We start from the raw sequence: 18,484 nt of genomic DNA on the forward strand, positions 1-18,484 counted from the left end.
CCAGACAGTTATATGTATCATATACTACACACAAGTTAATGATACTGTATACCAGACAGTTATATGTATCATATACTACACACAAGTTAATGATACCGTATACCAGACAGTTATATGTATCATATACTACACACAAGTTAATGATACTGTATACCAGACAGTTATATGTATCATATACTACACACAAGTTAATGATACCGTATAAAGACAGAGATATGTATCATATACTACACACAAGTTAATGATACCGTATACCAGACAGAGATATGTATCATATACTACACACAAGTTAATGATACCGTATAAAGACAGAGATATGTATCATATACTACACACAAGTTAATGATACCGTATACCAGACAGAGATATGTATCATATACTACACACAAGTTAATGATACCGTATACCAGACAGTTATATGCATCATATACTACACACAAGTTAATGATACTGTATACCAGACAGTTATATGTATCATATACTACACACAAGTTAATGATACCGTATACCAGACAGTTATATGTATCATATACTACACACAAGTTAATGATACCGTATACCAGACAGTTATATGTATCATATACTACATACAAGTTAATGATACCGTATACCAGACAGTTATATGTATCATGTACTACACACAAGTTAATGATACCGTATACCAGACAGTTATATGTATCATATACTACACACAAGTTAATGATACCGTATACCAGACAGTTATATGTATCATATACTACACACAAGTTAATGATACTGTATACCAGACAGTTATATGTATCATATACTACACACAAGTTAATGATACTGTATACCAGACAGTTATATGTATCATATACTACACACAAGTTAATGACACTGTATACCAGACAGTTATATGTATCATATACTACACACAAGTTAATGATACTGTATACCAGACAGTTATATGTATCATATACTACACACAAGTTAATGATACCGTATACCAGACAGTTTATATGTATCATATACTACACACAAGTTAATGATACTGTATACCAGACAGTTATATGTATCATATACTACACACAAGTTAATGATACTGTATACCAGACGGTTATAGGTATCATATACTACACACAAGTTAATGATACCGTATACCAGACAGTTATATGTATCATATACTACACACAAGTTAATGATACCGTATACCAGACAGTTATATGTATCATATACTACACACAAGTTAATGATACTGTATACCAGACAGTTATATGTATCATATACTACATACAAGTTAATGATACTGTATGCCAGACAGTTATAGGTATCATATACTACATACAAGTTAATGATACCGTATACCAGACAGTTATATGTATCATATACTACACACAAGTTAATGATACCAGGCAGTTATATGTATCATATACTACACACAAGTTAACTTAATGATACCGTATACCAGACAGTTATATGTATCATTTACTACACACAAGTTAATGATACTGTATACCAGACAGTTATATGTATCATATACTACACACAAGTTAATGATACCGTATACCAGACAGTTATATGTATCATATACTACACACAAGTTAATGATACTGTATACCAGACAGTTATATGTATCATATACTACACACAAGTTAATGATACCGTATACCAGACAGTTATATGTATCATATACTACACACAAGTTAATGATACCAGACAGTTATATGTATCATATACTACACACAAGTTAATGATACCGTATACCAGACAGTTATATGTATCATATACTACACACAAGTTAATGATACCGTATACCAGACAGTTATATGTATCATATACTACACACAAGTTAATGATACCGTATACCAGACAGTTATATGTATCATATACTACACACAAGTTAATGATACCGTATACCAGACAGTTATATGTATCATATACTACACACAAGTTAATGATACCGTATACCAGACAGTTATATGTATCATTTTTGGTTTATTTATTTTTACGTCCTATTAACAGCCAGGGTCATGTAAGGACGTGCCAGGTTTGTTGGTGGAGGAAAGCCGGAGTACCCGGAGAAAAACCACCGACCAGCGGTCAGTACCTGGCAACTGCCCCACATGGGATTCGAACCCGCATCCCAGAGGTGGAGGGCTTGTGGTAATATGTCGGGACATCTTAACCACTCGGTTATGTATCATATAGTACACACAAGTTAATGATACCGTATAAAGACAGTTATATGTATCATATACTACACACAAGTTAATGATACTGTATACCAGACAGTTATATGTATCATATACTACACACAAGTTAATGATACCGTATACCAGACAGTTATATGTATCATATACTACACACAAGTTAATGATACCGTATAAAGACAGTTATATGTATCATATACTACACACAAGTTAATGATACCGTATACCAGACAGTTATATGTATCATATACTACATACAAGTTTATGATACTGTAACACTTCTGATATCCGCATCAAAACCACTAAGTGTTGTTCCTCCTCAATCTCATTACAGAGGCTCGGATATGTTTAGCTTTGGAGGTATATATACATATATTCATCAATAAAGTTTTAATCAGAAACACTTAGACCTTGAGATTTATTCTGTTTTAAAGTGAATGTATATCATTGTTTAGTTGTGAATGAGTAGGATGCGGGTCATTCTCTCAGAGTCTATAGTATTACAAGTATAGTAGGATGTGGGTCATTCTCTCAGAGTCTATAGTATTACAAGTATAGTAGGATGTGGGTTATTCTCTTGGAGTCTATAGTATTACAAGTATAGTAGGATGTGGGTCATTCTCTCAGAGTATATAGTATTACAAGTATAGTAGGATGTGGGTTATTCTCTCAGAGTCTATAGTATTACAAGTATAGTAGGATGTGGGTTATTCTCTTGGAGTCTATAGTATTACAAGTATAGTAGGATGTGGGTCATTCTCTTGGAGTCTATAGTATTACAAGTATAGTAGGATGTGGGTTATTCTCTTGGAGTCTATAGTATTACAAGTATAGTAGGATGTGGGTTATTCTCTTGGAGTCTATAGTATTACAAGTATAGTAGGATGTGGGTCATTCTCTGAGTCTATAGTATTACAAGTATAGTAGGATGTGGGTCATTCTCTCAGAATCTATAGTATTACAAGTATAGTAGGATGTGGGTTATTCTCTTGGAGTCTATAGTATTACAAGTATAGTAGGATGTGGGTTATTCTCTTGGAGTCTATAGTATTACAAGTATAGTAGGATGTGGGTCATTCTCTCAGAGTCTATAGTATTACAAGTATAGTAGGATGTGGGTTATTCTCTCAGAGTCTATAGTATTACAAGTATAGTAGGATGTGGGTCATTCTCTCAGAATCTATAGTATTACAAGTATAGTAGGATGTGGGTTATTCTCTTGGAGTCTATAGTATTACAAGTATAGTAGGATGTGGGTTATTCTCTTGGAGTCTATAGTATTACAAGTATAGTAGGATGTGGGTTATTCTCTTGGAGTCTTTAGTGTTACAAGTATAGTAGGATGTGGGTCATTCTCTCAGAGTCTATAGTATTACAAGTATAGTAGGATGTGGGTTATTCTCTTGGAGTCTTTAGTATTACAAGTATAGTAGGATGTGGGTTATTCTCTTGGAGTCTATAGTATTACAAGTATAGTAGGATGTGGGTTATTCTCTTGGAGTCTTTAGTGTTACAAGTATAGTAGGATGTGGGTTATTCTCTTGGAGTCTTTAGTGTTACAAGTATAGTAGGATGTGGGTTATTCTCTTGGAGTCTTTAGTATTACAAGTATAGTAGGATGTGGGTTATTCTCTTGGAGTCTATAGTATTACAAGTATAGTAGGATGTGGGTTATTCTCTTGGAGTCTATAGTATTACAAGTATAGTAGGGTGTGGGTCATTCTCTCAGAGTATATAGTATTACAAGTATAGTAGGATGTGGGTTATTCTCTTGGAGTCTTTAGTGTTACAAGTATAGTAGGATGTGGGTCATTCTCTCAGAATCTGTAGTATTACAAGTATAGTAGGATGTGGGTTATTCTCTTGGAGTCTATAGTATTACAAGTATAGTAGGATGTGGGTCATTCTCTTGGAGTCTATAGTATTACAAGTATAGTAGGATGTGGGTTATTCTCTCAGAGTCTTTAGTGTTACAAGTATAGTAGGATGTGGGTTATTCTCTTGGAGTCTATAGTATTACAAGTATAGTAGGATGTGGGTTATTCTCTCAGAGTCTATAGTATTACAAGTATAGTAGGATGTGGGTTATTCTCTCAGAGTCTATAGTATTACAAGTATAGTAGGATGTGGGTTATTCTCTTGGAGTCTATAGTATTACAAGTATAGTAGGATGTGGGTCATTCTCTCAGAGTATATAGTATTACAAGTATAGTAGGATGTGGGTTATTCTCTTGGAGTCTATAGTATTACAAGTATAGTAGGATGTGGGTTATTCTCTTGGAGTCTATAGTATTACAAGTATAGTAGGATGTGGGTCATTCTCTGAGTCTATAGTATTACAAGTATAGTAGGGTGTGGGTCATTCTCTCTGAGTTTATAGTATTATGAGCTTATCACAATGTTAATAGCAAAAACTCTTATATTTCTTCTTTAAATGGAAAACAAAATGCTAAGATAGGTATTGAGTTTTAATATCAATATCAATTAAAGGGACAATTCAGTCTTAGAGAACATTAAAATTTGTACATATATAGGAAAAAACCCCAGTTCCAATGAAAATTAGATCAGTCGGTTTTACTGTGATATGCCAGAAAAGCCCATAGTGGTGAAATGCGTGTGAAACGTTCAAACTCGCTCGCTGTCCGCCATTACACATTGTGGTCGAACATCTTGTATGCCGAACCCTGTCCGTTGCTCGTAATGCTACTTTTGTCTAGAACTGCTCTGATCACTCTGACAGTAGTGTGTTTACCTTATTAGGTGAATGTCTTGCCTAAAAAATCTTTTTATCACCTTCTCAGTGGTTATGTAGTTCATTTGTTTCACCTGCATGACTTTGTCTCTGGTATGGGTACAGGGTACATATTAATTGTACCTGCTTAATCGTATTGATCAACGATTTGTAATTACAACGGTATCAATTAAAATACTAAACAATAATGTGGAATTTGTCAATATTTTATGTTATATGTTTCATAAGAAATGTAGAACAATACATTCATGCCATATTTTGCTTCTTGGTTATATAAAAGAATTAGCCTGAGCGAATTGTCCCTTTAAGTAAATGTTAAGTTAGCCTGAGCGAATTGTCCCTTTAAGTAAATGTTAAGTATTTTTATTTAGGAAAATAACAAATTTTTATATACATACAATTATTTTTTCAACTTTGATCAAAGATGACCTAACTCGTTAATCTTAAGTATACCTGTAAGGAATTATCTACATATGTTCATAAGATGAATTTAATTAAATAGTATTGGACCCTAAGAACATGGAAGCAATTGAGATTGAGATGCATAGAACTTTACTTATATTACCTGAGCTCTTTTGAAATTTAAAATTAAAGTTTTAGAAATCAGTTTTGATATTAAGATAACTTCTACAGTAAATTAAACCATGTAATACCTATGAAGCCGAGCTTGGACACAAAATTAATATCACACGATCTCAAATAAAACATTCAGCTTTTTGCTTTAAAAAAAAAAAAGATTTTAAGAGATGCTTTAGATATCAAACCCAGAAAGGATTGCAAAAAAGGTAATACCACAGAAGTACATACAGTACAGAGGTTAAAATAATAGTAAAAGTTAAGATGGGTGAAGTATGGACAGGGCAATACCTTACTTACCCTCATTGTCGTCTTCGGAGGATCCACCGTTGGTAGATAATGTTTGGCCTACGTGAGAACCAGCCCTGTATATATTTATTCCAAATCTGTTATAGGGATTCTTTTGTTCTTAACTTGCCAAGCGGCCACCTTCATCAACCTATAGGATCATTCAAAGGTATTCACAAGCTTCAAATCTACTCCCAAATATCCTCCAAACTACTGACATCAAAATAAAAGTCAGAAAGAGCTATTCTATTGCATCACACAATTGTTTAACTTTGTTTCTTGGTTGGCTGACGTTGTTTCCCGCGGGACACGAGGCAGTGACACAGGTACGGGTGTTAGTAGATGACTCTGATCACTGTCAGCATTGTCAGTGGTGCAACTTAGGACCCACCGTGTGTCTCCCGCGTCCTGGTACCACCACACGACCAATCGCCAAACAGCATGCGACAAACTTCAGTGTCCAATAAACTCCCACTAGTAACTAAAATCAAACTGAAAATTGGGACTTGTAGTGTTTGTACTGAGTAGTACTGTGTTGTGCCAGTAGGGCTGCTTGAGGCACCAGAGTTAGTGCTGTCTATCTTCTCCCAGAGAAATCCATACACAGGAGCCAATTTCTGAGTCAGCCTGTTACTAAAACCAGGATACAGATAACGCTTTTTTCTATGTACTACAGGGTACTCGCCCTACTAAGATTGTTTTAAGTACGTCAGTGTTACTATAAGAACCGTATATGTTTTAGCAGCAACAAATACACATATGTGTTTTAACAGTAGTTACAATGGCACAATGAAATTAGTTCATTACAAAGTTTTGTTTCAAATTTTAGAAAATACTTCAACAGTGACCTTTGTATGTTTTTGTTAATTGGAATGTTTAGAAAATAAATTTGATCAGCCATCTTTTCACTCCTTCAATAAGGCGAGGTATATCTTAAATCTTACAGATATGTTGGTAAAGGTCACGGCTCACGTATCGATGTGAAGTTTTATGGTAGCTGTCAATTTACTTCCTTCTACCCATCCACCTACAGACACCTACATGGGCTTCCCAAACTTACCATTTCATTATGTCAGATTTTTGGGATTGTTAAAGGTCATATGTTAAGACAAATGGTTTCTTAGTTACAAAGAAAAATGCGAAGAAACCTTTTGTCAAATGTGAGCTGATCCTTCCTTGATAAGAGTATGATATTTAATATGCCTCATCTCACATGAAATGTCATTGAAACCAGAGACTGCATACAATCCTATTCCATGTGCAATTATATTTTGCATATTTTGCGAGCAATCAATATTTACAAAAAAATCTTACCATTGATATATTCCAAGTCATTCTCAAATCAGAGTGGAATATATTCATTCTTTATATCTTTTTTGTTTTATTTTATTTGATAATTTTTTTTTATTAATTTTATCAATCTTTTTTGTTTTTAGTAGTCTAATACTGAGTGGAATATATCATTTCTTAAAATTTTATAAGTTTAGCATTAACAGTCTAATAAAGATTGGAATACATTAATTCTATAAATATTTCCTGTTTTTAATTATTATCAAAGTCTAATACAGTTTGGTATATTAAGTGAAAAATTTGGTAAAGATCGACTTACAAAATACTTGGAAGTAAATAATGCCTTTGATTATATGAGTTTAATTAACTAAGTACTGTATTCGATTCAATAGCCCAGTTGCTCAAAAGGTGATTAAGTTAATCACAGTTTAATGACAATTTTCAAATCAAGATAAAATAATTTCTGTTAATACAAATTTTACAAACTTTTACAAGATTCTTAAGAACTCCATTCTTTACTTACTTGCCAATTTTAGTGAAGTGTTCATGTAATCATAACTGTTGCAGCAAATGAGAAATAGAAATTTCACTAATGTGATTAAGCTAATCGTGCTTTGAAATCAAAACAAGTAATATAAGGGATCGCTTAATAGAACCAAATTTCGACTAGCTTTTTTATAATTGCACAAAGTTAGTAATAAATCAATTTGCAAAAACAATCAATAAAGACACCTACACAATTTTCATATTTTTATTTAAAATTGCGGTAAGTGAAATCAAGGCCTCAAAAAGGGACACTTATAATTAAGGATTAGAGGACTTATTGGGTCAAATATGGAACATTAATTCTGTCACCAATCTTTTATCGATAAACATCTGAACAAATTAAAATCTTTTCAAGATCAAGGATGTCCCCTCGACAAATTATAAATACATTCTCCGAGCAAAAAAGACTACAAAATATAATTGCTAAAAAGAAAACATAAAAAAAATCTTACTACTAATTTTACATAACATCATCCAACAGAGATTAAGAAGGGAATTAATGACAGCACTTCTGTATAACCATCACTGGATGATACAACTAAATCTATAAAAACCAAAATGAAATACCTCTTGAATTTCTTGATGCCAAAAAGCATCAGTAGAGATGATAAATGGTCCCACCAGCACTGTGTCAAGTACTTCTCTGCATTGATGATGGTAAATATTTGTGGCGTTTTAACAGGACTATTGGCTACAATGTGATAAGCTGTTAGGTAGCACTGGTCAATATAATGTCCAGTCTAACTAACAATAGGTGGTCAGCATGACTGTGGTCATCCCTGTATCTCTGTAACTATTGACCGCTCACCTGACAAATCAACATCAACACCTTAATTCGATCAGTCTGGTTATCTTCCTGCTTAAAGTCACCAAATTGTTTGACTATGAATATCATTACGTAACATATTTTGGAAATCAGATTTAAGGGTGCATGTACTTTGTTTAATTTTGTTATATTTGTAAGTGCACTATAGCCATTGTCCAGCAGTGGTCAGCATTATCGGTATATGTATATGCTTTATTGACCATCTGGACTACTGACCTGTGGCTATTACAATGTAATGAATGCCAGAGTCCATTACTCCCGAGGATTTTTAACCAGTATTGACTGATGATCTCTTAACAAGGTGACAAGTACACCAGACCCATTCCTTAATTATACCATTACCAGAGCCCTTACACCATGTCCAGCATCCGAAGCCTCAATTTCATTGGCAAACATCACAATTGTCTACAACCTCCCGCCATTTCTATACAAAGACTCATCGGATGCTAACAATTCTTCATGTAATTCTCTTTTTAATGCCTCATTGGATTATGTTTTTCTTATTCAGGAGAAGATAAAAACATCGTTTATATATATATTGTTTACGTGAAGCTGACGATACTCTATAAACACACATTGTCCTTATAGCCCAAATTTCTCTGTTCTAATACAATGAAACCTGAATGAACTTGTGTGTCTATTGTTGCTGTACAAAAGCTGCTAATATGGAGTGTGCTCGTGTATGGACAGCTATATTGATTGTGAGCAGGCCGATATTTAGATCTGTAGAAGCAAGTGATTACTTTTATGTAACTTGTCAATGAATCCCAATACTTCAAACTAAGTGTTCCAGCTGACTTTTATGTGGTTAACAAGACAGGATAATGGCAGCTATTGTTTGGGGATTTCTATTGATAGGAATACATAGATGTTTCATTATACTGTCCATGTCACCATTAACATTACGGAGCAATTAAAACCACAATCAAACATACTGCAACACCATCTTCCTTTTTACTCCTGTCAAAGTTAGTTCACATTAAACCCCTTAAATTTCAAACACCCTTTAAATATAGATTTTAGCCGTCATCCTAAGTGTAATTGGTATAATTGGTATAATGTTTATGAAACAAGAGGCCCAGAGGGCCTGTATCGCTCACCTGGTTTGTAATGCCAAGTAATGTTCCGAATACAAGTTCATTATTAATTTTCTGAAGGAATTTGAATATTAACCTCTAATTCCCCTATTGGGCCCCACTTTTTCTGCTCCAGGGGGTCAAAGCCAAAATTTATACGAATTCTGTTAACCCCAAGGATGTTTCTGGCCAAATTTGGGTGGTACAATCCATGCAGAACTCAGGACAAGTAGCGATTTTTAGGATTTACCTCTATTTCCCTTATCGGGCCCCGCCCCTCCTGCCCCCCGGGGGTCAGAGCCAAAATTTATACAAGTTCTGTTCCCCTTCCCCCAAGGATGTTTCTGGCCAAATTTGGTTACAATCCATGCAGAACTCTAGGACAAGTAGCGATTTATAGGATTTACCTCTATTTCCCCTATTGGGCCCCGCCCCTCCTGCCCCCGTGGGGTCAGAGCCAAAATTTATACAAGTTCTGTTCCCCTTCCCCCAAGGATGTTTCTGGCCAAATTTGGTTACAATCCATGCAGAACTCTAGGACAAGTAGTGATTTATAGAATTTACCTCTATTTCCCCTATTGGGCCCCGCCCCTCCTGCCCCCGTGGGGTCAGAGCCAAAATTTATACAAGTTCTGTTCCCCTTCCCCCAAGGATGTTTGTGGCCAAATTTGGTTACAATCCATGCAGAACTCTATGACTAGTAGCAATTTAAAGGAAATGTTGACGGACGGACGACGGACAACGGACGGACGGACGGACGGACGACAGACGCCGCGCCATGACATAAGCTCACCGGCCCTTTGGGCCAGGTGAGCTAAAAATGATTTAATAGTACAATCAAACCTGCCTTAGCGACCACCTCTGTAAAAAGACCACCTGTTTAATGTGACCACTTTTTAGGGTCCACAATAATCCATTTCAACTCAATTTGACCTGTTTATAAAGACCATCTGGCTATATTGACATTTTTTCCTGTTAGGTTATATTTATAGACAGGTAAAACTGTATCGTTATTTCATGGTTTTTTAATCCCAAATATCCATCAGTTATTGTCAAGAAATTGTGATGACAGAATTTGGACCAAAAGTTCCAATATGACTGCCTATTTTAACAGTTAAAGACAATGTGGAACATGGATACAACTACATTTCAATTTTATTCAGCTTTAATTTGCATGTTAAAATAAATATGATATAAAATGATCAAACTGTCGGTTGCAGTGTCTTGCCTTTTCAAACCAAGCAAATTATAACCATTATTAGAATTAGACTCATTGTGGCAAGATTACTTTTAGCAGATTTCTAAAAGTATGTTGCAGATTTTTCATTGACAATCTCAAAAATATTATTGTTGGGATTTTTCCCCCCATGGCTGAAAAATCCAAATGGGAAACGATAAATATCATGAATGTGTAGACATTCAAGGTTACAGAATTTTAGTTTGTTTCATGAATGTCATTCTATCATGACTGGGTATCAGTGTCAAGTCAAATAAGTAATTCTGACTTCTGTCAAGACCTTGGGGAACCAGTCAAACAAAACACATTCTATATGTCACGGGAACACAATTATAATCTAATACTTATTCTGGAAATTTGTTATGTCTTAACTGATGAGATTAAGATGTCAGCTTGAAAGGTCATAATATCAAAGTTTTGTTCTAAAATAGCATCATATTGTTGTAATGTAAAGGAACAGCAGCTTGGTTTACAAAACCATATTAAAAAAGAGGTCCATGGGCCTTACCGATCATCTGACTATAGGTACAATACAACATATTTGTTAAAAGATTTTAGCCTATTTGAACCCTGTGACCTTGAATGAAGGCCAAGGTCATTCATTTGAACAAACTTGATAGCCCTTCATCCCAGCATGTTACAGGCTCAATATCGGGTCTCTAGGCCTCTAAGTTATTTACAAGAAGTTGTTTAAAGAATTTTAGCCTATTTGACCCCTGTGACCATAAATGAAGGTCAAGGTCATTCATTTGAAAAATCTTGATAGCCCTTCATCTAAGCATATCACGAACACAATATTAGGTCTCCAGGCCTCTTAGTTATTCATAAGAAGTTGTTTAAAGGATTTTAGCCTATTTGACCCCTGTGACCTTAAATGAAGGTCAAGGTCATTCATCTGAACAAACTTGGTAGCCCTTCATCCCAGCATGCTACAGGCCCAACATCAGTATCCTAGGCCTTCAGGTTCTTGAGAAGATGTCGTTGGAATAAAAAGTTTACAGACGGTGGATGGCGCACGACAACGGACGGTGCACGATGACAATAGGTCATCCTGACCCTTCGGGTCAGATGACCTAACAAGAGGCCCACGGGCCTTAATAGTCATCTGACTATTAGCACAACACAATGTAGTCGTTTAAAGATTTTAGCATATTTGACCTCTGTGACCTTGAATGAAGATCAAGGTCATTCATTTGAACAAACTTGGTAGCCCTTAAGCTTCATCCCAGCATGTCACAGGCCCAATATCAGGTCTCTAGGCCTCCTAGTTATTCTCAAGAAGTCGTTTTAAGATTTTAACCTTTTTGACCCCTGTGTCCTTGAATGAAGGTCAAGGTAATTCATTTGAACAAACTTGGTAGCCCTTCATCCCAGCATGCTGCAGGCCCAATATGAGTATCCTGGGCCTTTTGGTTCTTGAGAAGAAGTCCTTTAAAGATTTAAGCTTATTTGACCTCTGTGACCTCGAATGAAGGTAAAAGTCATTCATTTGAACAAACTTGGTAGCCCTTCATCCCATTATGCTACATGCCCAATATGAGTATCCTAGGCCTTTTGGTTCTTGAGAAGAAGTCTTTTAAAGATTTCAGCCTTTTTGACCCCTGTGACCTTGAATGAAGGCCAAGGTCATTCATTTGAACAAACTTGATAGCCCTTCATCCTAGCATGTCACAGGCCCAATATCAGGTCTCTAGGCCTCTTAGTTATTCACAAGAAGTTGTTTAAAGGATTTTTAGCCTATTTGACCCTGTGACCTTGAATGAAGGTCAAGGTCATTTATTTTAACAAACTCGGTAGCACTTCATCCCAGCATGCTGCAGGCCCAATATGAATATCCTGGGCCTTTCTGTTCTTGAGAAGAAGTCGTTTAAAGATTTAAGCCTTTTTGACCCCTGTGACCTTGAATGAAGATCAAGGTCATTCATTTTAACAAACTTGGTAGCCCTTCATCCCCGCATGCTGCAGGCCCAATATGAGTATCCTTGGCCTTTTGGTTCTTGAGAAGTTGTTTAACAAGAGGCCCAAAGGGCCTTAACGGTCATCTGACTACCTTGGCAATAGTAAAACTAATTATATATGGTGTCACTTTGTCAGGACCATGTCAGGATCATTTTCAATTTCTTTCAACAAATTTTATTTCAAACAAGAGGCCCAAGGGCCTTAACATATAGGAAATTAATTAGATATAGTGTCATGGTAGCCATCTTCGATTTGTGATCAACCAGAGATGTAACAATATTTTGTCGGGACCATGTCAGGATCATTTCATGCAAGTTTCAGCCAAATCGCACCGGTAGAACTTGAGAAGAAGTTCAAAATGTGTTTTCAAGATGGCGGCTGTGGTGGCCATCTTGGATTTCAAATCAACCCGAAAAATAACAACACTTTGTAAGGACCATATCAGGATCATTTCATGCAAGTTTCAGCCAAATCACAACGGTAGAACTTGAGAAGAAGTTCAAAATGTGTTTTCAAGATGGCGGCTGTGGCGGCCATCTTAGATTTCAGATCGACCCGAAAAATAACAACACTTTGTTGGGACCATGTCAGGATCATTTCATGCAAGTTTCAGTCAAATCGCACCGGTAGAACTTGAGAAGAAGTTCAAAATGTGTTTTCAAGATGGCGGCTGTGGCGGCCATCTTGGATTTCGGATCGACCCGAAAAATAACAACACTTTGTTGGGACCATGTCAGGATCATTTCATGCAAGTTTCAGTCAAATCGCACCGGTAGAACTTGAGAAGAAGTTCAAAATGTGTTTTCAAGATGGCGGCTGTGGCGGCCATCTTGGATTTCGGATCGACCCGAAAAATAACAACACTTTGTTTGGACCATGTCAGGATCATTTCATGCAAGTTTCAGTCAAATCGCACCAGTAGAACTTGAGAAGAAGTTCAAAATGTGTTTTCAAGATGGCGGCTGTGGCGGCCATCTTGGGTTTCGGATCAACCTAAAAAATAACAACACTTTGTCAGGACCATGTCAGGATCATTTCATGCAAGTTTCAGTCAAATCGCACCGGTAGAACTTGAGAAGAAGTTCAAAATGTGTTTTCAAGATGGCGGCTGTGGCGGCCATCTTGGATTATGGATCGACCCGAAAAATAACAACACTTTGTCGGGACCATGTCAGGATCATTTCATGCAAGTTTCAGCCAAATCGCACTGGTAGAACTTGAGAAGAAGTTCAAAATGTGTTTTCAAGAATGGCGGCTGTGGCGGCCATCTTGGATTTCGGATCGACCCGAAAAATAACAACACTTTGTTTGGACCATGTCAGGATCATTTCATGCAAGTTTCAGTCAAATCGCACCAGTAGAACTTGAGAAGAAGTTCAAAATGTGTTTTCAAGATGGCGGCTGTGGCAGCCATCTTGCATTTTTGATCGACCCGAAAAATAACAACACTTTGTCAGGACCATGTCAGGATCATTTCATGCAAGTTTCAGTCAAATCACAACGGTAGAACTTGAGAAGAAGTTCAAAATGTGTTTTCAAGATGGCGGCTGTGGCGGCCATCTTGGGTTTCAGATCAACCTAAAAAATAACAACACTTTGTCAGGACCATGTCAGGATCATTTCATGCAAGTTTCAGTCAAATCGCACCGGTAGAACTTGAGAAGAAGTTCAAAATGTGTTTTCAAGATGGCGGCTGTGGCGGCCATCTTGGATTATGGATCGACCCGAAAAATAACAACACTTTGTCGGGACCATGTCAGGATCATTTCATGCAAGTTTCAGTCAAATCGCACCGGTAGAATTTGAGAAGAAGTTCAAAATGTGTTTTCAAGATGGCGGCTGTGGCGGCCATCTTGGATTTCGGATCGACCCGAAAAATAACAACACTTTGTTTGGACCATGTCAGGATCATTTCATGCAAGTTTCAGTCAAATCGCACCAGTAGAACTTGAGAAGAAGTTCAAAATGTGTTTTCAAGATGGCGGCTGTGGCGGCCATCTTGGGTTTCGGATCAACCTAAAAAATAACAACACTTTGTCAGGACCATGTCAGGATCATTTCATGCAAGTTTCAGTCAAATCGCACCGGTAGAACTTGAGAAGAAGTTCAACATGTGTTTTCAAGATGGCGGCTGTGGCGGCCATCTTGGATTATGGATCGACCCGAAAAATAACAACACTTTGTCGGGACCATGTCAGGATCATTTCATGCAAGTTTCAGCCAAATCGCACTGGTAGAACTTGAGAAGAAGTTCAAAATGTGTTTTCAAGAAGGCGGCTGTGGCGGCCATCTTGGATTTCGGATCGACCCGAAAAATAACAACACTTTGTTTGGACCATGTCAGGATCATTTCATGCAAGTTTCAGTCAAATCGCACCAGTAGAACTTGAGAAGAAGTTCAAAATGTGTTTTCAAGATGGCGGCTGTGGCGGCCATCTTGCATTTTGGATCGACCCGAAAAATAACAACACTTTGTCAGGACCATGTCAGGATCATTTCATGCAAGTTTCAGTCAAATCACAACTGTAGAACTTGAGAAGAAGTTCAAAATGTGTTTTCAAGATGGCGGCTGTGGCGGCCATCTTGGGTTTCAGATCAACCTAAAAAATAACAACACTTTGTCAGGACCATGTCAGGATCATTTCATGCACAGTTTCAGTCAAATCGCACCGGTAGAACTTGAGAAGAAGTTCAAAATGTGTTTTCAAGATGGCGGCTGTGGCGGCCATCTTGGATTATGGATCGACCCGAAAAATAACAACACTTTGTCGGGACCATGTCAGGATCATTTCATGCAAGTTTCAGTCAAATCGCACTGGTAGAATTTGAGAAGAAGTTCAAAATGTGTTTTCAAGATGGCGGCTGTGGCGGCCATCTTGGATTTCGGATCGACCCGAAAAATAACAACACTTTGTCGGGACCATGTCAGGATCATTTCATGCAAGTTTCAGTCAAATCGCACTGGTAGAACTTGAGAAGAAGTTCCAAATGTGTTTTCAAGATGGCGGCTGTGGCGGCCATCTTGGATTTCGGATCGACCCGAAAAATAACAACACTTTGTCGGGACCATGTCAGGATCATTTCATGCAAGTTTCAGCCAAATCGCACCGGTAGAACTTGAGAAGAAGTTCAAAATGTGAAAAGTTAACGCACGGCGCACGGCGGACGGCGCACGGCGGACGGCGGACGGCGGACAACGACGGACGAAACATGATGACTATAGGTCATCCTGACCCTTTGGGTCAGATGACCTAAAAATTTAAGCTTATTTGACCTCTGTGACCTTCAAGGAAGATCAAGGTCATTCATTTGAACAACCTTGATTGCCCTTCATCCAGGTATGTTACAGGCCCTATTTCAGGTCTCTAGGCCTTTTAGTTATTCACAAGAAGTTGTTTAAAGGATTTTAAGCCTATTTGACCCCTGTGACCTTGAATGAAGGTCAAGGTCATTTATTTGAACAAACTTGGTAGCCCTTCATCCCAGCATGCTACAGGCCAAATATCAGTACCCTGGGCCTCCTGGGTCTTGAGAAGAAGTTGTTTGAATGAAAAGTTTATGCACAGCGGACAGTGGACAGTGCATGATGAGGATAGGTGACCTAAAAAGGCATAAGAATCGCTCATAGATTTTCTCAGCCTCTTCAAATTTGAACGCTTAGAAATGTTGAAGCTTCTCTTGAATGATAGTCATTGGTCATTTACCTGTTACCATGGTTATTTAGCTGTCTCATGTTCAACAGAATTTATTAAGAAAGCTGCGAATTTGCAACAGGGCAAGACAAGAAAACACCCCCCTCTCCTTTTCAAATTTGGATGGAGGAAGGGGCATTAAAATAGCAATACAACTGTTTAACTGTGAAGTTTTAACAGGTGAGTCTCATTGATTTACAGGAAATGTTTGGTACATCACAGCCAGGAGTCTCCACCATCTCACTCCGATTTAATGTGAACAGGTTGGTCCCTCCCGTAACACTAATTATAGTTGGGTAAGTAAAGGGTAACAATTCCACAGCTGGTTTACGTACAGAGAGAATGAAACATATTTAAGGCTACCTAATCATTCAACACTAGGCTCAGATTTGTTCTAGTAAATGAGTGTCTGACTCCACCACACACCATGGTGTACTCAGAAATCACAGGGTTCCATCTCTCAGCACCTAACACTAGGGCCACATCTCCACCACACACCATGGTGTACTCAGGAACTACAGGGTCCCATCTCTCAGCATCCAACAATAGGGCCACATCTCTACCACACACCATGGTGTACTCAGGAACTACAGGATCCCATCTCTCAGGACCCAACACTAGGGCCACATCTCCTCCACACACCATGGTGTACTCAGGAACTACGGGGTCCCATCACTCAGCATCCAACAATAGGGCCACATCTCCACCACGCACCATGGTGTAATCAGGAACTACAGGGTCTCATCTCTCAGCACCCAACACTAGGGACACATCTCCACTACACACCATGGTGTACTCAGGAACTACAGGGTCCCATCTGTCAGCACCCAACACTAGGGCCACATCTCCTCCACACACCATGGTGTACTCAGGAACTACAGGGTCCCATCTCTCAGCACCCAACACTAGGGCCACATCTTTCTGGTAGTAAACTTGATGTTGCTAAAGTGTTGTCAGTTTTTATGTCAAAGTAGATCAGAAAAGCTCATGTGTATAATAGATATTGAGTATACCAATTATGATAGTTTTGCAATGAATTTGGCAGTCTATTTTATGCTTCTCCAGTTGTGTTCTGAATCTATTGAGATATATATGTGTCTTTTTTTTTACTGTTTGTCATCATAACTATATAGAGATCAGCTGTCTAGATTGCTTAGTTTACCTTGTTAAGAAACCATGGTTAGGTTGAGTTAAGCCTAGTTAGCATACATTATGTGGTTAGGTTAGAGTCAGAGTAGTTAGTACATAAAACCTTGCTACCAAACTAATTAGTAAAGTAGCAGTTAGTGTAGTTAGCACACTGAACATAGTTAAGAAAGTTAGCACATTTCAAATTACGTATAGTAACGTAGCAGTTAGTGCAGTAAGCACACTTAACAGCACTAGTTAAGATAGTTAGCACATTTCAAATTACGTATAGTAACGTAGCAGTTAGTGAATTTGGCACACTTAACAGCACTAGTTAAGATAGTTAGCACATTTTTAATTATGTATAGTAAGGTAGCGGTTAGTGCAGTTAGCACACTTAACAGTGTTAGTTAAGATAATTAGCACATTTCAAATTATGTATAGTAAAGTAGCGGTTAGTGCAGTTAGCACACTTAACAGCATTAGTTAGATAGTTAGCACATTTCAAATAATGTATAGTAAGGTAGTGGTTAGTGTACTTAGCATATGTATGTTGTTATTTTGCATTTTTTCCCCCAACATTTTTGCCTTTACAATTTATATACACCTTTTATATTTGTTTACACAAGATCTGAAATGTGCCTAGGAAACTTGATTCTGTTTACATCATTATCATGATATATCTTTTCTGTTACGTAGGCTGTGTCCTTCCCCATCCGTCTTTCCTCCCAAGCCACTGGTTTAACAATAGTAAAAGTCTATTTGTATTTCACAGAGTAACAAGGTGGTTTCCTGGTAAACAGGGACGGAAGCCACTTGTATGTAAGCAGCAGTTTGTAAGTATAAGTAATGAGTGGGGGAGGTGTAAACAAAACCCCTCGAACTGTAAATTAGTGTTAAAGACCCCATCACGCCTGGACCAAGGAGGGCTGGATTTACGTCA

At 37.4% G+C, this 18,484-nt stretch overlaps 1 protein-coding gene across 2 annotated transcripts in view; it reads right to left on the reverse strand.

Annotated features, from left to right (window-relative positions):
• The window catches only part of LOC138320547 (uncharacterized), a 263,661-nt gene that overhangs the window by 47,505 nt on the left and 197,672 nt on the right, over positions 1–18,484 (reverse strand). Inside the window, exon 1 of one of the 2 annotated variants that reach the window (XM_069263582.1) lies at positions 5,800–6,596. The exons of the other annotated variant lie outside the window; for it this stretch is intronic. Coding sequence (XP_069119683.1) covers positions 5,800–5,805 — 6 coding nt within the window. The 5' untranslated portion in view covers positions 5,806–6,596. Of the gene's footprint in view, positions 1–5,799; positions 6,597–18,484 lie in introns of those variants that run through there. 2 annotated transcript variants of the gene reach the window in all.

The sequence above is a fragment of the Argopecten irradians genome, chromosome 4 (genome assembly GCF_041381155.1).
Source record: "Argopecten irradians isolate NY chromosome 4, Ai_NY, whole genome shotgun sequence".
In the NCBI taxonomy this organism is placed as follows: domain Eukaryota; kingdom Metazoa; phylum Mollusca; class Bivalvia; order Pectinida; family Pectinidae; genus Argopecten; species Argopecten irradians.